Source organism: Miniopterus schreibersii, assembly GCF_964146895.1.
Source record: "Miniopterus schreibersii genome assembly, chromosome: 10".
NCBI classification, from domain to species: Eukaryota; Metazoa; Chordata; class Mammalia; order Chiroptera; family Miniopteridae; genus Miniopterus; species Miniopterus schreibersii.
The window spans coordinates 1273757-1296995 of NC_138110.1; the positions used below are offsets into that span (position 1 = coordinate 1273757).

At 57.6% G+C, this 23239-nt stretch overlaps 1 protein-coding gene across 1 annotated transcript; it reads right to left on the reverse strand.

Annotated features, from left to right (window-relative positions):
- Positions 1-234: 234 nt before the first annotated feature.
- NTSR1 (neurotensin receptor 1) lies at positions 235-23116 on the reverse strand (the record flags this gene model as incomplete). Its single annotated transcript, XM_081149435.1, has 4 exons — positions 235-493; positions 1504-1594; positions 3647-3848; positions 22424-23116. 4 exons carry the CDS (start codon positions 23114-23116, stop codon positions 244-246), a joined length of 1236 nt encoding a protein of 411 aa, XP_081005561.1. The 3' UTR covers positions 235-243.
- Positions 23117-23239: the final 123 nt, after the last annotated feature.

Here is a 23239-nt window from a genome sequence, read left to right on the forward strand (position 1 = left end):
GCCTCTGGGTGTGAGGTCTCAAGCCTCACAGGCCAATGCAAAGGCCTTCAGCTGACCCTCACTCCAGCTCCAGGTAGTGGGTGTAGAGGTGGAGGCCAATCCGCAGGCCAGCCTCCTCCCTGTCCCCAGACCCCTCCAAGCACTCTCCCTGAGCCCTCCCAGCCCCCTCCCAGCCCCCTCCCAGGCCCCTCCAGGCCCCTCCCTGGCTCCTCCCTGGCATTGACCTCACAGCCCTCCCCAGCCCTAGTACACTGTTTCCCTGGTGCCGTTGCTGGAGCAGGTATGGTTGCTGGACACGCTGTTGGTCTTTCTGGGGAAGGCAGGTCTCTTCCCTCTGTGTGTCCACAGGGGACAGAGGCAGGCCAGGGTGGCCAGAAAGGCCTGGCGGAAGTTGGCAGAGACGAGGTTGTACAGAATGGGGTTGACGGTGGAGCTGACATAGAAGAGGGCGTTGGTCAGCATGTAGAAGTAGTGATAGAAATCGTAGAGGAACCTGGGGTGGGAGGGGATGCTCAGACTGTGTGTAGTGACAACTCATGGCCCACCCCCCAGCGGATGTGGTGGCTTGGGACAATTTAAAAAAGACATAATTTTTTGATCTAAGGACATTTCATAATAAATTCCAGGTTTGGGAGTCTGAGAAGTTGGAATTTCTGACTGCAGCCTCGCCTGGCACCTATCAGCCAAGCTGAGTTACAAGCAGGGTGTGGTTTCATTTTGTCCCAGTTCTCACCTCTCCCTGCAGCGACCCTGCCTGCCCCTCCGTGTGCAGAATCCCAGGCCCCAGGGCGGCAAGGCTCAGTGGGTCCTGGCCTGCCGAACAGCCGAGACAGGGACCATCCTCCAGATCTTCTGGGTAGCTATGCCCCTCACCACTGGCCCGTTCGCCTCCACCCGCAGGGATCTCACTCCCGCACCAGACTGCTTGCTTCGCCACCAGGCACCCCTGAGTTTCAGCAACTCTTCACTTGGGCTTCCCTGTAACTTCTCATCTGCCCTAGATTTGTCCTCCTGACAGTTCCCTTCACTTTGAAGAACCGGGGGCCCCTGGACCTGGCAGACCTGTGTGCAGAAAGGAGCTCACAGGGCCTGAGGCTGCCTCAGAGAGGCCCGCTGTGAAGTGTCACAGCATGGACGTGTCTCTCTCTCAGTCCCTGGCATCCTCCCACTCTGTCCTCCCACCAGCTGCCACCTCTCCTCCCACATCCACACCCAGTGGTGCCAGCCCTTCCTTGCAGCTCTACGGACGTCTCCAACCCGGTCTCAACATGGACTCTCCTAGGACCCGCTTTCCTTTCCTGCCGCCACCTGTCCCTCCACCGAGCAGCTTTTCAGCGTCTGTCCCTCCACGGCCTCCTGTCCTCCCACGTCCTGGTCACAGCTGCACTCAGGAGCCCACTGGGGGACACCTGACCCACACCCCTGCCCTGAGCTGCTCCTCTCAGGGCTCTGCTCCCCACCTGTTTGGGGGGCACACTCCCCGCCCCGCCTCCTGGTACTCACGTGGTCCACTGCTCATCTGAAATGTAGCAGAACATGAGGCGCCGCACATGGTAGGGCAGCCAGCAGACCACGAAGGCGATGACCACAGCGCCTGGGGCAGAGACACACACAGGCCTCAGACGTGCCGTGTTCATGGGCCCGAAGACTTAACTCTGTGAAGACGTCAATTCCACCCAAAGTGGTGCCAGGTTCAGTGCGATCGCTATCAAAACCCCAGCGGCATTTCTTGTAGAAACAGAAAAATTCATCCTAAAATTCCTATGGAATCGCAAAGGACTCGAATAGCCAGGACAGTCCTGAGAAAGAACAAAGCTGGAGGACCCAACTTCCCAGCTTCAAAACCTACCACGAAGCTAGAGTGAGCAAAACCAAGTGGTCCCGACAGAAACGGACAAGCAGACCGACGGCAGAGAGCAGAGCCCAGAAGTAAACTTTCCCATACGTGCCCAAGTGATTGCGACCAGTGTCAAGACCGTTCAAGGGGAAAGGAAAGTTTTTGCAACAAATGGTGCTGGGAAAACTGGACATCCACACGCAAAGCGGTAGAGTTGACCCTACCTCACACAAAAATTACACAAAAGTATACAAAATACACAAAAGTTAACTGGAAATGGATCCAGGACCTAAATGTAAGAGCAAAGAGTATAAAACTCTCAGAAGAAAATGAGGGCACAGACTTCATGACACGACTGGGCAGTGACTTCTTGGATGTGCCACCAAAGGCCCGGGCAAGAGAAGAAAAAGTGGATGATTTGTACTTCAAAATTCAAAACTGTGTCAAGGGACACAGTCCAGAGTGAAAAGATGAGAATAGAAATGGGAGAACATATTTGCAAATCACATATCTGCTAAGGGGTTAATATACAGAACTTCTAAAACTCAACAACAAAGCAACATAAAACCCACTTCAAAAAGGGCAACAGCTCTAGTCAGGTGGCTCGATGAATCGAGCTCCATCCTGCGCACAGCAGGGTTGCGGGTTCAATTCCTGGTCAGGACACACGCCCAGGCTAGGGGTCGATCCCCAGGGGGGTGTGGGAGGCAACCAGTCGATGCTTCTCTCTCTCCCCTTCTCCCTTCCTTTCTCTCTAAAAAAATCAATAAAAAACATATCCTCAGGTGAGGATTAAAAATATATATATAAGTGAGCAACACAGAACTTGAATAGACATTTTACCAAAGATGACATGCAAATGGTCAATAAGCACATGAAAAGATGCTCAGCATCACCAATCATCAGGAAAATGAAAATCAAACCACAATGAGATGCCACCTCACACCCATTAGAATGGCTGCTACCACCCCCCCAAAAAAAAACCCCCAGGAAAATAATTTTTGGCTAGGATGTGGAGAAATTGAAAACCCTACCTACCGTTGGTGGGAGTATAAATTGGTACAGCCACTATGGCAAACAGTATGATCAGTCTTCCAAAAATTAAAAATAGAGTGACCTCCAGCAATTCCACTGGTGACACATGCTCCATGGATGGACCTTGAGGACCTTATTCTCAGTGACATAATCCAGCCACAAAGGATAAGTCCATGATTCAGCACCAGCCAGCTTTCTCACCAGGTCCCCCCACCCCAGGGCCTTTGCACGGCTGTGCCCTCAGACTGCAGCTCTGTTGCCAAGATTAGCTCCTGGCCCTGCTGGTCTCAGGGGGACGTCACTTCCTCAGAGAGCCCCTCCTGGCTGCCGGGTCCTGGCTTTTTCTTCTTCCTGCTCATCGCTGTCTGAACACGTGTGATGTGCGTGTTTGCTTCCTCTGGTGCCGCCTGTGCTCCGCTGGAAGGTAGAGGGGACCCCTGATTCTGCTGCCGGGGCTTGGCCCTAGGAGTGAGCTGTCTGACCCAGAGTCAGCACTGGGGAGGCTTGTTGAGTGGCTGTGCGAACAAATGAGTGAGTGAGTGAGTGATGAGTGTGAGGCTGGCTGGCTGGCTGGCTGAATGGGCGGGGGCGAGCGAATGGCTGCGTGGATGGATGCGGCAAAGAGCAGCACAGACCCGGTGGAGGGAGCACTCTGAGTCTCGGTCCTGACATGCTCTACCCTACAGGTCTTTCAACTTTGCCCCATGTGGGGGTGTGGTACCCACAGCTGGCCCCTGGCCACCCATACCCCTCAGGGGCCTAGTGGTTACATACGTAAAACCCGGACTCCGTGGCGCAGGGCCTGGATCCGGCCCGGCTCGATGGACATGCTGAACGAGCTGTGCTTGTCCCCAGCCGTGCGCGCCTGGCCCTGCTCAGCTGCCTGGTGGACCATCACCGTCAGCTGGTTGGCAATGACGGTGTTGAGGATGGAGATGACCACCATGGGGAACACGAAAGACATGAAGGTGTTGATCTGCGGAGGGAAGGAGGAGACAGCCTATCAGACCCGCCCGCTGGGGGTCAAGGGCTCAGAATGTGGGGGACACTTGTTCTACCAGGGTGACTGGCAGACACAGGCCCCCATCCCCAGACTTGAGGCTGCCTGCTCCCAGCTCCTGCCTTGGAGAAGGTTTGCAGCCTCTCCGGCACCTCAGGGAGCCCCCTAGCAGCATGGAGGCAAACTCTGGGGCGACCTGGCTGTGGCAGAGGGACAGGCCCTGTGTTCCCGGGTCTGGATGCAGAGCGTCCATGGTTACTGCCCGAGCACTGGGCTGCCCCACCCGACCTCCGTCCAGGCTGGCCAAGCCCTGCACGCTTCGCCGTCTGCGGTCAGTTTGCGTCTAGACACAAACCCTTCCCCAGTCCCCCCAGCGTATTGAAAAGTGCTTCTTATCAGCACCTCTCACCTCCACGTCACTCTGCATCTGGGGAAACTGAGTCTCAAAGAGGCCGAGGGGCTTGCCAAGGTTGCCAGCTCAGAAGTAGCTGGACCTGGACTTGACCAGGCCCTTCGATGGCACCAGGCTGAGAGTGGCCTTTGCAGCAGCCACCTGCTCAGCCTTCTGGAATGGGGGGCGGCTGGGTCTTCCCCTGGGGCTGGTGCTGCTACTCACAACTGGAAGAGTGGATGGCTGAGCAGCGATGGGCCGCGGATAAGCGGGGATGAGTGAGGAGGCACTCAGATTCCAGGAGGCTTTCGGCTGTGCCTGGAGAGACTGCCTGCATTGGCCGTGGCCTGGGGAGTCCCAGGGTGTCTGCACTTGGGGTTCCCCTCCTGCCGCCTCCTCACCTGGGTTTGCCTGAAGCCCTGAGAGCAGAGCCTCCTCAACAATATGACACCAGGGTGAGGACAACCACAGCTCTGTCCTGCAAATGTGGACAATGGCCACAAAACCCTAGGCAGCCACCAAGAAGAGCCAGAGATTCCAAGTGTTGGCAGAGTCTGTCCTGCTCTCTTCAGGGCACTGGTAGCGGCCTCCAAAGGTCCTGCCCAGACCCCACCCGGGCCTCAGCTTGTCTCCAGTTCCATTTGCACAGGTTTCCCTAAACCAGAGAACAAACACGCCAGAGAGGGCTGCCCAGTCCCTTGCAAGGATGGTCTTTTCCATACTGGTGGCCCCAGCACCCACCACTGTTTGTTCACCTGCCAGGCACCTGCAGTCCTGCATCTCCCGAGTTAGGGTGCAGGTCTGGACACTGGAGGCAGTCCCCTCCCTCTGTTTTGCTGCTTTCTGTTTGGAGAGTCCACTTTCCACAGGACAGTGAGGTGGGCCAAGGGGCAGCTCTGGGAAGGCTTCTAGGGCTCCCAGCCAGGCAGGAAGCTGGATGGAGGTGCAGGGGGATGCTGGGCCTGGGCCCAGAGGATGTACCAATTCCCTGTGAGTCACCGCAGCCAGGTGTAATTTAAACAGAACAAACATATCCAACACAGATTTTAAACGTCAAAACACTTAAAATACCACACCTCACTGAGTGCAGGGGGCATAGAGAGCTGCCTCTGGGGGCCGGGCAGGGCTGTGGGGTCTGGCCTGAGATCCCCAGGGGCTCCCCCAGCGGAAGTCCAGGCCCTTGATCCTGAGGTCCTGGTGGGGGCGGGCAGAGAAGGCCCCGGTCCTGCAGGCCCACCTGACCAGACGTTGGGCCCTGGGCTTAGAGAGGGTGCTCAAGCCAGCGCAGGCTTCCAGGGGGTGGGAGGTGCCTTCCCGTGGCTTCCCCCACCCCTCAGCCTGGTGATAAGACAGTGCAGTAGGGAGGTGCCTGACTCTCGGGGTCTGACTTCTCTTGCCAAAGCTCACAGCATGGACGGAGGCTAATGCTGTGCCCCTTTTCTGCACTCTACCTCCACTTCTGGGAAGAGAGGAGCAGCCTACTCCCCACCCGGCAACAAGCACGGAGGAATGCGTCCGATCAGCCATGTGCGAGGTGACCACAGGAGGGAAAAGAGGCTCCACAGAGGGGGAGCCGTGGCCCCTGGGCAGATGTGGGGAACGGAGAGCTATGCTTGGTGTATGCATTTGTCCCAATAAAACATGAGAGTGACTTGGGAATAGACAGGCTAATTCTAAAATTCAAATGGAAAAACATACACCATAATCTAAGGCAAACCAGGACAGTTCTGGAGAGGCGAAGTGATGGGTCAGTGTGGATGGGGGGGCGCCGGCTTTACCAGCTCTGAGAGCATACTGAAGAGAGCCTTTGGTGAGGACAGCTTGGCACAGAGATGAGTGGATAGGGCAGGAGAGACCAGAATGTTACCGCATGTGGTAAAGACAGCATCTAAGTGGGCAGAGAAGGTGGGTGACCATCTGCAAAGCCAGGAGGCTGCACCCTCAGGCCTGCTGTCTCTGCCCAGCAGCATCCACTGCCCCTCCCAGGGCCTCCCCTGTGCTCCCCTGGAACTGCCCACCCCCTCTCCAGGCTGGCCAGTCAGCACATTCGAAGACCTGGGCAGGCAGCCCTCATTGGAGAAGTGCAGGCCAGTGCAATCCTACACCAATCACCGTCCAATGAGGGCTGGCCACAGCCTTTTGTTCAGGGCCTGCTGAGGGAGAAAGTGCTTTTGTGGCTGCTGGCCCCATTTTCCCACCTTGTGGGAAGGATCTGCCTAAGAATGAAGCCAGCACAGGCAACAGGAGAGCACTGTGATATCGGTTCAGCTCCTTGATCCAGCTATGCCTGCAGCCCTCACTCCTGTACTTAGTTTTCCTTGAGCAAAATAAATATTCCTCCCCCCCCTTTAGACAACCCAAATTAGTTCCTGGAACTTGGACCCTAACTCATATACCAAAAAACAATAATAATTAAAAAAAAAATCCAGGTGGAGCAAAGATTGAAACAGAAATAAAGGCCACAAGACTGCTAGAGGAAATCATGGAAGTTTGACTTTTCACTCTATATATTAAACTGTTGGAATTTAAAAAATAGTAACTCAGGCACTGTTGTAAAATTCTGCTGTAAAATTTTCTATAAAATTTAATGATAGAACATACATTGTTTCAGCCCAAGGAGAAAATTTTCTTGCTCTGCAAATTGTCCTATGGCTAGTTCCCTGCCCAGTCCCTGCCCCCCAGCATTTGTAGTTTTGTGAGGGGGACAGAGTAAGATGGCAAACCATAAGAAGAAAGTGTGTGTCGGGGGCAGCTGGAAGGGGCAGGTCTGCCGGAGGGGAGGGCTGACCCCGGACAGTGGCATGTCTGCAGACGGGAGTGGCAGGCCTGGCACTGAAGAGCGGGACTCAGATGCAGACGGCCTGGCCCAGGCCCTGGCCCTCTGGTTGGCTAGGGGATCCTGCTGAGATGGTCGCTGTCCCACTCCACCCTCCTGAAGACCACGCACTGGTGTACACGGCTGTTTCTCTCTAATTAATTCCAGTGTGTTTATGCAAAAAGACAGACCCCGGATTGAAGCCACTTCACAGTTCATCCACCAGACTGCGGTGAGTGGGAAGGTGCTAAATACCACTTTAGATGTTTGCAAGCTCCAGTGGCTCAGTGGCACAGGGTCTGAGAGAAATGGCTTCCTGTCCAAAGCCTCCCACGTGGAGAGGCTGGAGCCCCCAGCTGGTTTGGCAGGGAACCCCCCAGCAGGTGACCGGCCCCAGCCTGGCCCAGGTTCCCAGGGGCGACCTCCTTTAACCTCCAGGGCAGACTCCGGACAGAACAGGAGCCTCCTCAGACCCACCAAGTGCTGAAATGAAGTGGGTTCCCGGGTTCAGGGCAGAACGATGGCCCGTCACCCACGGTCGTTCCGCACAGCCTTCATGAAGGGCGCCTCCGGGGCGCGCCGTTCAGGCTGGTGGATAAGCTGCGATGCACCCACGCCTTGGGGCACCCTGCCGACACCGAGAGTAAGCCCAACAGTGTGGGCCGAGGTCACGGTTTAGTGAAAAGAGAGCGAGGGCAGAGCAGCTAGTGTGCCACTAAAGTAAGGGGACAGTTTATGCCCAGGACGGCTCTGAGAGGAATGAAGATGCCGACAACGGCTAATGCAGGGAGGGGAGTGGGAGCGGGGTGATTCCTACAGGCCCTCTTGAATCCAGGGCACCCGGCGGAGAGCCCTGGCTCGCCTCTCCTGGGCATGTGCCCTGTGACGGGAGCCAGGGGTCCTTGTCTCACATTACATGACCACCACACCGGCCACCTTGCCGCCCTGGGACTGGGGCGGTGCCGGAAGGGGCTGGAGCTCGTGGGCCTACTTCTTTTCAGAGGGACACCGATCTGAGAGAGCAGAGAGGTCTCTCCTGGAGCAGCCCAGAGTTTCTCAGGGCCAACATCATCCAAGGTGACGTTTTGCCCTTGGTTGTCCCTCATCTAATGGGCACCTAGATGCTCTAGATGCTGCTGGGACCCAAGTTCAAAGGTCTGTTGCCCAGTAGGACACACAGGGTCCATAGTGACAAGGGTCTGGAAAACCAGGCAGACCAGCACTGGGCAGTGTGCCAAGGGCCCCATGTCTGAGGAGAAGTCCAGGGTGTGGCTCAGGGGTGGGACTCTCCCACGTCCCTGGAACTGTGGGCACACAGAGGACTGGGCGCCAGGACCAAGTGTGTGACTTGGAGGGGCTGAGTCATCTTACTGCCTGAAAGGCCACCACAGGGAGGGGGACCCAGTGGATTCTGTACAGCTTAGGGCTTAGCTTAGCTGCTTCCAGCCACAAGCCTCAGCCCTGCACCACCTTTAGGTGGTTCTAACATGCAGATTTTGACTCAACATAATAAAGGACATTTAGTGCCTCTAAACCCCACTCTCTAGTTGGTACACAGCCTTTAGATAACCGTTAACAAGCCAGATGCCATGCTCAGAGCTCTGCGTGCCACCTCAATCGAACACGCGTGTCCGATCTACGAGGCAGAAGCTATTGGCACCATCACTTTATAGAAGAAAAGATGCAGACCCAGCTCTGAGCCCAGACCGTCTGACCCACTGGGAGCCCTTGATTTGCAGGCCTCGGGCAGGTCCACAGCGGAGAGCGGAGAACAGGAGGAGCGCACCGAGCACAGGCAACAGCCAGACGAGGGCTTCGCTGGGTGTGTGCCACCCCCAGCTCCCAGAGGGGACGCCTTTTTGGGGGTAACTGCAAATTTTTGAGAAGAAATTCTAGTCCTTTGTGACCTCTCAGGGCTGAATCTCTGTCCATCTCTCTCTCCTTCCTTTGACTAGCCCTTTGCTCTGCCCTGGCCCTGTGCTCCTCTCTGGTTTTGAATTTCTGGGAGAGGCTGGAGCAGAGCCACTGTTGACTCAGAGAAGAGAGAATGCTGGAGCCCAGGAGCCCCCGGAGCCCTGGGTTCAGCACCACGGACAGCGACCAGCAGCGCAGATGGGGCCGCCGGGAGGGAGCATTGTGGGTGCAGGGACCTGGGATGGGTAGTGACCAAGCCAGCCAGGGGCAGAGGACACCCCACCTATCCCCAGACCCTTCCTGTCCTCTGATGAGGGGCACCCCATAACCTCTGCAGGAATCCTCTGCCCCCACCCCGCTCCAGGCCCTGGACAAAGGAGTCTCCCCGCACCAGAGCCAGAGGCCACCCGCAGCCTGAGAGGGAACCAGGCAGAACAGGAGCCCTTTGGAGCCACATTCTGTCTGCGAGGCAGCCCTGGCACCAGCCCGGCTCCTGGGAGACCCCCAGTCACATTAGGGAGATGGCCTCCCGACCTGCCCCTACACCTGTGCTGGGGGAGGTGTCCTCCTGAAGGGGGTAGGATGGAACCCCTTCCCTTGGCAGCACACAGGATAGGCACTGGGGGCCTGGCCTTGGCCAAAAGATTGGGGGGGCTTGTTATCTGTTCTGGGGGTGCATAGCTTTTGGTCATGCCAGCACCTCTCCAAACTGCACAGAACCCATCTGCATAGAGTGGCAACCACGGAGCGCGTGGGCCTGTGCCGTGTTCTCAAATATCTACTTGCTAAAAAGCCACTAGAATTTTCAGATCAGTGGGACATCTGCCCAGCAGTAACAAAGGGAGTTTTTAAAATCCTTGGCAGGGACAGGTGTCAGAGCAGTGAGCAGGTAGGTAGATGCTGGACCCCAGAGCATGGCACCCACCTCCATGCCTGACAGAATTAGGGTGAGAAAGAGACTTAGTGGTCACCTAACACACGGAGACCACAGCCTACATGGGGCACCCAGCTCTCCGTCCCCACCCGCACCTTACATTGTGACAGTTTTCCTGCTCGTGACAAAGTCTTTCTGCTGCTTACCCCAACACTCAAATACGAGCTGACTGGATCAGGCTTGCTAAGTCTTTTGTTTGCACTTTGCTAAGGTGTCGGCACTGACTGAGTTTGAGGGATTAAAGTGGTGCCAACTCCCTCAGTACAGCGTGTTCTGGAAGCTTTGCCTCTGCCCCATCGGCAGCTGAGCCACAGAGAGTGTGCTCTGCTCTGCACCAGGGAAGCTGCAGCCCCGGCTGCACAGGCGCTGGGAGAGGCTTTCCAGGCAGTAGTTCAAAATCCCTCAGTGGCTCATGGGCCAGTGAAGTCCTGCAAGTCTGGGACACTCAGAGCTGTCGGCAAGAGTCCCAGGCAGGCACTGACTGCGTACAGGGAGCATCTCCACGCCGGGCTGGTGCGCACAGTGGTCAGAGCTTTGGCTCACGCACTGAAATGTCGAGGCTTTAATTCCCAGCCAAGGGCGCGGACCTTGGTTGCAGGTTCCCTGTCCCAGTTCGGGTGTGCACGGGAGGCAACCAATCAATGCGTCTCTCCCATTCATGCTTCTCTCTCTCTCTTCTCCTCTTCCCTCCCTTCCACTCTCTCCAAAATTCAACGGAAAAAATATCCATGGGTAAGGTTTAAAAAAAAAAGGAAAGCCAGGCCCCCTCCTGGGCTTCCCCCAGAATGGCTGTCCCACCTGCAGCCGAAGCCCAGTTGGGCCAGGGACTTGCCCCGCTCTGCGCAGCCTGACCCCAGCATGTGCCCGTCATCGCTGGCAGCTGAGTCTCCTTCCCCACAATTTCATTGTTTTCCTGCCATATAATTGTGTGCGCAGTTCCGCAAATATCCTGTTCCCTCCAGATTTCAATTTACTGCCCACTGGCAGAGTCAGTCCCTGGGCTCCCGTGACGTCTGGCTCTGTACCCAGCCTCTCGGCTCCTTTCAATAGAATTAGTGCCCCATCCCTGCTCTAGGTGAATCTGATTATGGTGGACCCAGAGCCCAGGGGCGATGGAGGAGGGCTGGGAGCAGGGCCACCTGTGTTCCCTGGGAGCCCCAAGGAGAAGCCAACAATTGGCTGTTTCTTCCCAAGTTGACCAGCCCTGGGCTTGGAGGGACCTTCTGCTCTGGGCTTAACCCCCAGGGTGTGACGCTTTGTGTTCCTTCAGCAGGCCCCCTCCTGGGCTTCCTCCCAGAATGGCTGAGATTAGGAGCAAACCTGACTTAGAAACGAAGGGTCCTGCGCCCCCGCCCCCACTCAGCCCCACTGTGTGTGCAAGCCTGGCTGTGATTCTCTCTTAGGACAAGATCAATTGGTAAGGAAAGGACAGGCGAGTGCAGGGGAACGACCCATGTGGTGCCGGCATAGTCCCAAAGCACGACAACCATGTTGACTGGAGGCCATTCTTCTCTCCATCCCTATTCCTCTTTTCGATCGGCTCACGTGGGACACAGGCCCAGTGGACATGAGACTGCCGTGCTCCCGCACATGCGTGTGGGAAGGGTCGCTGAGGGTGAAGGAAGGGCCTCCATTGCCACGTTTCTAGACCTGGAATGAGCAGCAAGGCAGCCAAGGTTTGGGTCTTGTCAAGGGACCTGGGCACGGCCCCTCCTTAGGCCGGGCTTGTTTCCTGCTCATGGGGGCACCTGGAAGACCCTGTCTGTCCACAAGAGGAAGGCAGCCTCGCAGACCTGCTCCTGGCCCTGGGCTCTGGTTCTTGCCCGTTGCCCAGGCCCTGGCTGCCTGTTCAGACTCGGGAGGGTGGGGAGGCTGTTCCCGGGAGCCAGGCACTTTGCCCTGTCACAGAACCATTTCTTCTGCACCCTTCCTCCACCCACAAAAGGAATTTAATCTCCCTCCTAATAACGGTTTGTCACAAAAACATAATTGGTTCATTGGTTGGACTCTCGGAGCTGGAAGCCCGTCCCACTGGAGTTTTTGTTGGTGAGAGCTGTCTGGCTGAACCAGTGGCAGCCTTTGAGGAAAGCAAATGAGGCATTCATTCCCTCCCTGCCTGCCGCCCGCCTCTTCTGCTGCCAGTCACAGGAATTTGCAGAACTGACTGGGGTTGGCCAGGGAGGCAAGATCATGTGGGGACAGGCTGACTTCTCTGGCACAGACGGGCAGGCTGCCCTGAGTGCCTGGCGCTGCCCCTCTGCCTGGGCCCAGGGTCCAGGTGTCCCCTAAGCACCCGGGAGAGGGTGGAGAGGGTCGTCTGCTTTTTCTTTTAGATCAGATGGTACATGTTTGTTCTCCGGCTGCTGCCCCCACCCCCAGCCCCACCCCCAGTTAGCTGCCTGGGGACAGAGTCTGGCACCCCACTGTCACTCAAATACTGGTGAATGAACGAATGAATGACTGGCTGCTCTAACAAAGTACCAGGGATGGAGTGGCTTAAAAACAACAGAAATCTAATTCCCACAGCTCTGGAAGGAAGGCCCAGATCAGGGTGCTGGCAGGGACAGATTCTGGTGGGGGCACCTTCCTGTGTTCTAATGGGGCAGAAAGAGGGCCAGGGGGCTCTCTGGCCTCATCACAGGGACCCCACTCTCATGACCTCACTGCCTCCCGAAGGTCCCGCCTCCTACACCATCACACTGGGGTTAGATTTCAACACATGCATTTGGGGGACACAAACATTCAGTCCACAGCATTTGGCAAATGGAAGGGTGTGCTGTCCCATAACAGGGCACCCTAACCTGGGAAAGCCTGGGCGGGCTCTGGGAGACCACCCAAAGCCACGAAATCCCCCGAGTCCATGGCCATACAGCCCAATGCACATAGCACAGCAGCATAAATGAGATTAAAAATCCTCCAGCAGTTATGTGACAAAAGCAGACACAGTGTACACAGTGGGCTGCGAGGGTGAAGGGCAGTGACCGAGCAATCACAGGCGGGCTGCCGCAAGGCCTCCCTGAGGTGGTGTGTTAATCACACACTCATCACAGCCACGACCCTCCCACGCTGGCTGCTCACCAGCCTGAACTGTCTTCTCACCAGCTGGGACCTAAGTCAGGCAGCAGGCAGTGTCCTCTCCTTTTCCCTCTCTGCCCCCCCCCCCAGAAGCCAGACCACCTGCAGCGCCCTCCCCAGCTGCCCTGAGCGTGTCTATTGCAGCTGAGCTTTCTAGAACTCTCTTCCCGACCTCGAAAGCTGGAGTGGATCCCGGACTGAGTCCCCTGGGGGGGGCGCCAACGCCCCAGCCCACAGAGGAGTGAGGCTCTGCCAGAGGGCCCACTGCTTCAGGAGGTTGCAGCAGCTCCAGTACCCCCAGTTGGCATTAGTTTCTGTCCCCAGAGCTGCAACTCTGAAGGACTATCCTGTGGAGGAGCCTCGGGTGGCAGTGCCAGGACTGCGATGGTGTTTCCCCGCTATGATGGGTAATCAAGATTCATTTGCTTTGATGGGTCTTCTCCGATGTGTCCACACAGTTTATGACATTTAAATCGTTGGAATCTGCAAGTCCAATGCTGGATGAATATTCATGGCCCCGAGATAACCATGTGCAGTTCTTTCTGTGGCTCCCGGGACACGCCTGCCTGGTGCCACTCCTCTCTGCCAGGATGTGACAATGCCCATGGTGGGGTCTCACTAGAGAATGTTCTGCAACTTCAAAGCTGCCAACTGCCAGAGGCCCCTTTCACCCAGATGTCAGCAATGCCCTCAGGCCTAGGCCACCCCACTGTGACTCCAGCAGGAGGAGAGAAGGCGGGGAAGGGCAGGAGAGAAAATGAACCCAGGAACAAAAGAGTGGAAGTGGGGACGAGGGGAGTTGTCTTATACCAGAGGTGGCTGTGTGGGGCTCCGGCTCCTTGCCCACCCCTCAGCTCCACGCTGGCCTTCAGGAGGCTCCTGCAGACAGAGGTCTTGCACTGGGTCTAGGGACACAGGCTCCCTGTGGGCTGTCTGTGTGGATTCCCAAGACACAGGGGCCACTTGCTGTAAAATCTTTAGGGCCGGAGACGATAACTGTCCCAAGGGCCACGAGTTCCGGCCCAAGGCTCTCCCTCCAGCCGTGTTGGACACGTGTTCTTGTCAGATCCAGGGCCAGCTGCCCGTCTGTGCTGCCTGCACAACTGTTCCACCACCAGCCGGGGGCTCAGAGCCACTGCCCAGTGGCAGTCACAAGGACATTTCTCAGAGCCACAGCTGCTGATGCCGGCAGCCTCACCGAGCACAGAAGTTGGCTCCAGACACACCTGCTGGAAGGGCCCGTCTCAGGGAAGGAAGCACAGCCCTGGGCGACGACAGCCTGTTCATTTTTGGTGGCAGAGGCCAGTGGTTCGTGCCTCGCTCCCACACGTGGACCCACCAGTTCCTGGCAAACTCCTGGCTGGGCTTCACTGAGATCTGTCCCCCAGATCTGCCGGCCCCCAGCCCTTGCTTCTGCCCCTGCGTCGAGGTTTGGGGCTCTGTGAATGGACTAGGTGCCAAGCGGCCAGGGTAGAATGTAGGGGTCATTGCAGAGCCCCCACACACAGTTACAGTTCATGGGGCCGTGGGTGCAGGCGCAGGCTCTGCCCGTGACTGGGCCTCAGTTGGTTTTGGAGAGAACGTTTCCAATCCAGGAGCACCTGGAGCCCTTCAGCCCTGCAGGCACAGGTGGGGCTAAGCCCACTCCTTCCCCTGCTCTCCGCCCAGCGTGGCAGCCACCCCCAGCCACCAGTGTCACGATGTCCTGAGGGGATGCAGAGGGGCAGACGGACGCAGGCACAGCCAGCTGGCTTCCAAGCCACACTCAGTGTGGACGGTGTAACATTCACCTGCCGGGGAGACTCGCGAGGTCAGAGCCTTGCTGTGCCCGCAGCCTCCCGCAGCCTCCCGCGAGGGGCAGCCGTGATCCCTGCTTTTGCGCTTCGGGCGTCCTGCTATCTGTGGGTGATGGCACTACCCGGCCCTAACCAGTAAAGCAGGAAGAAAACCGTCCATGCGTGCGCAGGGTTTCCGTGTTGAAAGGCCTGCCCAGCACGGGAGCTGTGGGGTCTCCTGGAACCACGTGTAGGCGGTGGGGACACTGGCCGTATCTTACAGGTGGGACATGGGTGCAGAGTGAGGGGTCTCACGGGCCTGTCTTCCACCCCTGGGGCCGGGCCCCACCCTGGTTTTTGTCCTAAAGAGCCGGTCCTCCTGGCTCCACCCTCTGGCAGGGCCTTTTCCCCAGGGCAGGAGAAATGAAAGCGAGTTTAATTTATTGGCAATGAAAGTGGAAGTTCCCAGACAGCTGTGGCCGGGCCTCCGTGTCCTGGAAATCGGAGCCTCCCTGGAGATCTGTGTCTGATTTCTGGCACATCTGTGTTTGGGTTTAATTGTGGCTCCTGCATCATGACCCCAGCTCTCAATTTTGGGAAGAGTTGATCCATGGGTGCACGTATATTTTGTGAATTAGTTTAAAAGATCAGGGAAGGATTCCATTAAAGCTCAGCAGGGGGTCCCCCAGAAATAGCTAAAATCGGTTCTAAACTCTTTAAATGCCCCCTCGGCTGGGGGGAGGTGGCCAGGGGCTCAAGTCCCAGGGCTGCTGACCTGCTGAGTCTGGGTGGAACATGGCAGGTCCCAGGCCAAAGGAGAGCTCCTTTTGGCCCCAGTCTTGTCAGACCCAGGGCTGGGACAGGGCTTTGTGACCATGGCCCCCAGGCCACTAGTATGTACACTCGAGAGGCCCGTGGAGCTCCCTGAGGCCTTCATGACAAAAGATGTTTGGGGTTAGAGCGTTTTCAGGACCGAGCACCTGCCCTGGGGATTAAATGGGAGCTTTCTGAGTGTTTCCAGTGTAGCACCCGGTTCACACAAATGGGGGTACTTTTAACACATTAGATGGCACCCTTTAAACAAGCTGTCAGGAAAATGAGCTGCAGGAAGTGGAACGGGGTTGACCTTGTCTCAGCGCCCCGCAGTCATCCGATTCTAGTCTGTAGGCCAGTTGGATGGGTGGGGACCCCAGAAGCACCTCCTGGACCAGGAAAGCTTTTTCAGCTGGGGCACAGCCCGACCCCAGATCACCACCCAAGTGCCCATTTGGCAGCTCACTGCGGCTGCCTGGTGTTTTCCCCAACCTTACGGACCTCTGAGGGAGCAGCGGGCCTGGGAGACCTGCACCCTCCAAGTCCTGGGCCTGGACAAGGCTGTGCCCTCATCTGCCCCTCTTCCAACTCTCTGGAGGCTAGAGGTGGAACAGATGTCCCCTGGTGTGGCTCAAGTCCCCTGAGAGGACAGTCCACCTCTAAAAAATGGGCCTTAAGGCTGGGCAGAATCAGGGAGCCAGGCATTGTGCTAGCCTGTGGGGAGAGAGGGGCCTTTGGGTAGCCTCTCTCCTTCTTGCCTCCTGCAAAAGCCACATGGGTTTGGGACCACCAGGACTCGGCTGCTGAGCCCTTGCTCACAGGTTCTGTCCTGCCTCCTGCCCTGGACGTTGGTTGTGTGCTTGGTCTGCTGTCACGGGAAGGTGGGCAGACCACCTGGAGGCCACTGGAGCAAGCTCATCGGAAGTCCAAGTGCTCTTCCGTGGGCTAGTCCTGCCTCCCCAGGCCCATTGCCAGAGAGGGAAATAAACGGGCGAAGTTACAGGGCTCCCACACTGAGGACAGTCCAGAGAAGGGTCTCCAGGCGGTGTGTTCGAGAGGGTCCCGGGCTGGACCCCTGCCTCTCTTTGGTGCTTCTCCCCTTGAAAGTCTCCTGCAAGCAGCTGGTGTCGATGGGAGTGGCAGGTGAGCCCAGATCCGGAGGTCCTGGGAGAGGGGTCAGCACAGATGCCACTGCTTCTCCCTCAGCCTGGGATATAAATACTGACCCCTGACAGCTGCTTCCGATCCTGCGCATCCTGTTGGGCGTGGAGCCCAGGCTGACTGACTTACAACCAAGCGAGTCTTTGATTTTGGCTCCAGACCATGTCCTAGATGGCTCGACATATGGGTCTCCCAAGTGACAAGACCCAGATGAACTTCCACTGTCTCCTGACACTCGGGAGCCAGAGGCTTTGTGGTTCAATTCCCAAACAGCCCCAGGACTCTCCGAAGCTGGGGGGGGGCTGGAAGAGGCGTGTTTTTAAAGAAAGGAACCGTTGTTGAGTTGCAAGGGCACAGAACTCTCTGAAGAATGCTCTTAACCACTGAATGTGTCAAGGGAGAGTGATTGGAATTTACAATCCATTCTCCTTTCAACAGACAATGAACTAAAAATGTTTTAGCGTAAATAAAGTGGCTCTCCCCTAACCTCAGTCTAAGCTTTACCCAAACACAGTGCCGCCTTCAGCCTTGTTTCTCAGGTGACTGTTTCCTGTTATGTATCCTTTTGCAAGGTTGTTTTAATAATTCTTCTGCACCAGTCCTTTACCATCAACGACCTTGACGCATTTGAAATGGGTAGTGTTCAAGTCCACAGGAGACTCCACCTGGTGTCCTGGACTGTGTCTCCTGTACAAGCAGCTATACGACTGTGAAGAGTGTATCAAGCAGGGGTTTTCAGACCCTGGACGAGCCGCAGTGAGAGACGCGGCCCCACAGTCACCCGCTTCGCTTCGTGGGGACATTTCTGTGATTGTGACATGAGGAGCTTGGGTCTGGGCAGGGCAAGGCTATTGCAGCTGAGAAGGCAGAGATGGGAGCTGGGGGCAGCTGGGTAGCTTGAAGCACCTGAGGGGGAGACCTGCAGGACAGAGCCTGTGACGGGCCTGCCTGGGGACTGTGGGCGCAGATGAAACCGAAACCATAGAAGGCTTGGGCAGGGGAGCCTGGCATCCTGACAGCTGGAGGGGAGTGGCCTCGTTAACACCTGAGTGTCCTGCTGAGATGCCAAAAGTGCTCACCTTAGGAGGACCACACCCTAGGGGAAGGTCCACGCTACACCTCCCCCAAGTAAGCCTAAGACTAACCAACAAAATCTGCAGAGGGGATGGGGTTGGGATTGGAGTCCTCCCAAGTTAGAAGGGCCCCGCTTCCCACCGGGCTGCACTAATGAGGTGTGAAACTGAGTCTGCCCAAGCTCGAGAGATCGATCTGCACTGAGCAGCGGGCTAGAGTGAGAATGTCCACCCCTCAGAGAAAGATAACAGCATCTGGAGTCCCTTCCATGTGTCCCTTACAGTGTCTAGTATGAATAAGTTGAGTAGATATGCAAGGAAGTAGGAAAGCGGGCCCACCAGGGAAAACACAAAGGGATTTATGTATGTGTAGGCTCTGCATGCTGAAAACTGCTGGTGGAACGAATGAAGGGGCCCCGAATGAATGGAGCGAGGCGCTGGGCTCAGGGGTCCCAGGCTTTGTGCTGGGTGCAGGTCTCCCCACACTGGCCTAGAGCTGAGCACGACCTTGGAACTGCTGCAGGCTTTCCATACACACCAATGAATAAGAGATTCTAAAATACATGTAGAAACAAAGGACCTGGAACAGCCGAGACAGTTTTAGGAAAGAAAAATGAAGTTGGGGAGTTCATACCACTCGAGAGGCTAGAGTGATGGCAGTCAAGGCAGCGCAGGGCTGGGGCAGTGCAGGCACTCAGATGGGAGGGACAGGTGACTTTGGACACAGGAGATCAGTGGATTTTTGATTAAAGTACCAAAAACTTCAATGGAGAGATATCTTTTCAGGAGGGCACTGCCCAGCCAGGTACCTATGTGCAAAGAAGCACTCGTATCTCACCCTATCTCACCCCATAGAAAATTAACTCAAAATGGACCATAAACCTAAATATAAGACATAAAATGATAAAGATTCTCGAAGACAACAGGGAGGAGAATCTTCGTGACCTGCACAGAGGGACCCAGCAACCTGGCTCCTATGTGTCTGCTCGGGACAGACGGAAAGGAACCTTCACACCGTCCTGCACGTGGCCATCTACAGCTCAAGCCGGAGGCAAATATTCGTCAACCGGTGATGGAGGGGAGTGAACAGGTGGATGGATGGGGTGCCCTCGGAGGGCTGTCCAGGGAGGAGGTCGCTGGCCACAGCCCAGAAACACCGAGAAGGTGATCGGTGGCCTGATTTTATTGGGACCAGTTTTCCTCCGCTTTGTGGAGAGAGGTCTTGCCTGGCTGCCTCTGCCCCCGCAGAACCACGTCAGGCTCTTAACGGCCTGGTGTTCACGACGCCGCCTTGGGCTGACCTGCCAGCGGGCTTTGAGCAGGTGAGTGTGGCTCATGGGCTCCTCCAGGGAGAAGGGCACCCCACCCAGGCTGGCCCACCCCTCCTGAAGTCCCCCCCCCCAGTGAGGGCACTTCGTTGGCAATGAATCTGAAAGAGGTTTCCTGCGGTGGCAAATGAGGGGGCCGGGCCCCAAGGAGAGGCCCTGGTCCCGGGAATGGCAGGAATGAGGCCAGGAGACATGACCAGCCCTCAGCCGCTGCTCACACAGGCCTCCGGAGCCCCTGCCTGGCCAAGTGGCATCTGAACAGGACTCTCACACTCCCCAGGCTTTGCGGGTCTCAGCCCTCCTGGCCATCTGCTGCACTGTGTGACCTGACATGGGCCCTGCCCCACAGGAAGCCAGTGACACAAGAATCTGTGACAGAGGGACCTGTGACACTCCCCAGGTCAGAGTTTGGGACAGACAGAGGGGCAGGGGAGCCAGCAGGACTCAAACCACCCAGGCAGGGCCACATGTGCCCGGTGGGAGAGGGCGGGGGCAGCCCTGCCCCTCCGAGGGACTTCCTCACGGGTCGAGCATGGGACTACTCACTCACAGAGTGTCCTCCACTCCTAAGTCACCCCTGTGGCTAACAGTTCGTTTGGAAGGATTGGGGTCAGAGGGGGACTGGACAGGAAACTTGGCAGTCTCCCTGCTGACCGGGGTGCGGGGTCCAGCGCCGGGGCCTTTGCTGGCCTGGGGCTGCCCTGCCCCCTCACCAGCTCTGCTCATCCTGCGGTCACCCCCAGCCCCGGCTCAGGAAGCGCCCTGCTGTATTCATGACTCTTCAAAGTTGCTCAGAAATCTTATCACCAAACCGCCTCATTTCTAAATATGATGTTTGCAAGCGCCCGGGAGGGACTCACAGACGTGACTCTGGAAGAGGTCCCTTGTGGAAAGGGACCACTAACTGGCCAGCACCTCCAAACACAGAGGACGAGAGGGAGATGCTCGGGCGCTGGCACTCAGTCCCTCTCTAGCCATTTGTCCCTTTAAAAACAGTGGAAGGCCCTGGCCGGTTTGGCTCAGTGGTTAGAGCATCAGCCTGAGGACTGAAGGGTCCGGGGTTCGATTCCAGCCAAGCACATGTACCTCAGTGGCAGGCTCGGTCCCGGGCCCTGGTCTGGGGAGCGTGCAGGAGGCAACCAATCCTTGTGTCTCTCTCACATCGATGTTTTTCTCTCTTGGTTCCACTCTCTCTGAAAAGCAGTAGAAAAAATATCCTCAGGTGAGGCTTGAAAAACAAAACAAAAAAAACAACCAAAAACCAAACAAACAAAAAATGGTGGAAGTTTGCCCAGACCTGTCAAGTTGCCAGGAAGCCCGAGCTGTGTCCCTGCAAGAACCTCGTTCCTGCACAGGAGCAGAACCACGCAGGACGTGGGACAGCCGGAGCCCCATGGGAGAGGGATGCGCGTCTCCGCTAAGCACCCAGCAGCGTGCAGCTGAGGCCCTTCAAGAGAAACGGCAGCTCTGCCCTCCCAGGGCCTGGGAACCAGCAAGTCTTTGGCAAATGCAGATGCAGAAACAAGGCCAGCCCACCGTCCACGCTCAGGAGACCGTGCCGAGTGGGCCAGGGGCCAGAACACACCCCAGACATTTGGTGTCACGGCTGCTGGCACAGGACTCAGAGGAATGGCCTCAGGAGGTGGAGTGATGCCCATCAGGTGCGTGTTCTGTGGGACTTACCGGGGGCCGTGGGGGTCAGAAGAGGGGGCTTTACGGGGGCTGTGCTTCCTCTGCTCCTGTTCTGATGCTGACAAACCCAGATGGCTGCTGCCCGAGCCTTGGGGTCTGAGTGGAGACATCTCCTGGGTGGGCAGCAAGTTGTCCTGAACCTGCCACCTTTGGAGGCAGGTGGTGTGGCTGCTGCCCCCCGACTCCTAATGCAGGCTGGGAGAGGCCCCTGGGCACAGCGGGTCCAAGACAGGGGCTTCAGGAAATAAATGGCACTTCAGAAAAGGGGAAAGGCGCCCGCCGTGATCAGTGCGCCCAGCGCCCTCTGCCCCAGCGCAGGGAGGCGGCGGAGGGCAGCCTCGCTCTCCCTCTGCTGCCTGTGGCTACCTGGGGAAGGGGCTCTCCACACAGGGCACCTGTAGCCACAAGCCCTCAGCGCGGGTAACGGGGACCCGAAGCTTAATTGTGCCCACGAAGCCACAGCCCAGGGACTGACGTACAGACAGACGACAGTGCCTGCCACTCTGCCAACCCTATGCCACCGAGTCTGGGTTTCAGATGCAGCAGCACAAGTCTGGGAGCAGGTGTGGCTCTGGCGTGAGACCACAGCCGGACAGGGACAGCGCCGCTCCGCCCCCTCCTCCAGCCCCGCCCTGCCCCTCCATCCCTTGGCCTCCCTATCTCGCCCTGCACCGCCATGACTGCCCATGTCCTAGGGCCACAATGCCACTCCAAGTGGCACTTCTGCCAGGACCTCCTCCTTGGATGCCTTCCCCTGGCGGCCCCTGCCTGACCCCCACCTTGCCAGGTCCCTCCTCCAAGCCGATTGCCAGGTTGGGACCCGGCCTGGGTCCCTATGGCCCTTTGCTCAGACCCTGGGAGAGCAGCTGGCCCACTCCCACCTGCCACCACGCCCAGACTCCTCGGAATCTGTCCAGCAAAGACAACATCACCACCGCTAATGCCAGCGCCTCCGAGCGGTTCTGCGGGCAGCAGCTGCCAGCACTTCCACAGCTCTCTCCTGAGCCCTTTGCCCGATTGCCCATAGGTGAGGAAACCAAGGCTAAACCAGATCAGCTGGCTTCCCAAGCATGGGGTGGGAGGGCAGCCGGCGGGCACCGGGCAGCCTGTGGGCATCATGGCAGAGGAGACAGACCCGGCTTCTGGGGACACGATGCTTTTTGAGAAGCCTGTGCAGGGGACTCTCTTCAGGAAGATGAGGCACCAGCACTCAGGGAACCCGGAGGCAGCTGAGGCCCACCGAGGCCCCCGGGAGGTCATGACCTGAGGTTCCCGCCCCCTTTAATAGGGGGGATGAGATAAAGGGCTGGGACCTGACAGCCCTGGAGTGAAGGGCGGGAAGAAGGGGGGTCAGGCGGCTGCTGAGCCCCGGCCCCTCCCTCGGCTCCCCCCAGTTTCCCAGGAGTAACGTTTCTCAGGGATGTTTCTCCAGCTCCCTGCACCCAGAGGGTACACACACGGGAAGCTACTTTGGGGGTGAAGGAAAGAGACACACTGGGCTTTCCTGAGTGGGTGCCTGGCAGGCTTGCCCTGAGAGACCCCCGTGTCTTCCCAGCCCTCTCCCCTGAAGAGGCACTCACCTGGATGATGACCTTGATGGCAGCCATTCCTACGACAGGCGTGCACACCAGGCTGGCGGGGTGCTGCCCGTCAGCCCCGCGGTTCTGCTGGCCCATGGTGAAGAGCATGGGCACAGCCAGCAGGCCGGCCGTGATCCAGATGGCGCTGATGAACTTCTTGGTGCGGCTGCGAGACATGAGGGTCTTGGCCTTGAAGGGGTGGCAGATGGCGAGGTAGCGCTCCACGCTCAGGCTCGCCACGTTGAGGGCCGTGGCGTAGGTGCAGGCGTCCCGGAGGAAGTAGTAGCCCCGGCAGACAGCGTCTCCGAAGGCCCAGGGGTGGTGCACCCAGATGAAGTTGTACAGCTCCACCGGCATGGCCAGCAGCAGGATGAGCAGGTCGGACAGCGCCAGGCTGCCCAGGTGGTAGTGCACCGTGCCCTGCAGGCTCCGCAGTGACTTCTTGCGCGCCAGCGTGAACGCCGTCACCGAGTTGCCCACTGTGCCAACCACAAAGAGTGCCAGGTACACGGCAGTCACCAGAGCCTTGGAGTAGATGTCCGTGTCCACATCCAGGTCGCTGCCGGGCCAGGCTCGCTCAGGCTCTGAGGTGTTGTCTGAGTTCGGGGCCAGCAGCGCCTCCTCCAGCCCCGATGGTGGCAGCGGGAAGGGGTGGGCACCCCGGGAGCGGGGCGCTGAGCTATTAAGGCGCATGGTGGGTGCGCTGGGCTGGGCGCAGTGCTGGTTGGAGTCCGGAGCTCTGTCTAGTGCCTCTGGTGGAAATCCGGAGGGATTGGGCGTGTCTCAGGCAGGGACGGTGGAAGGAGCCAGAGGGAG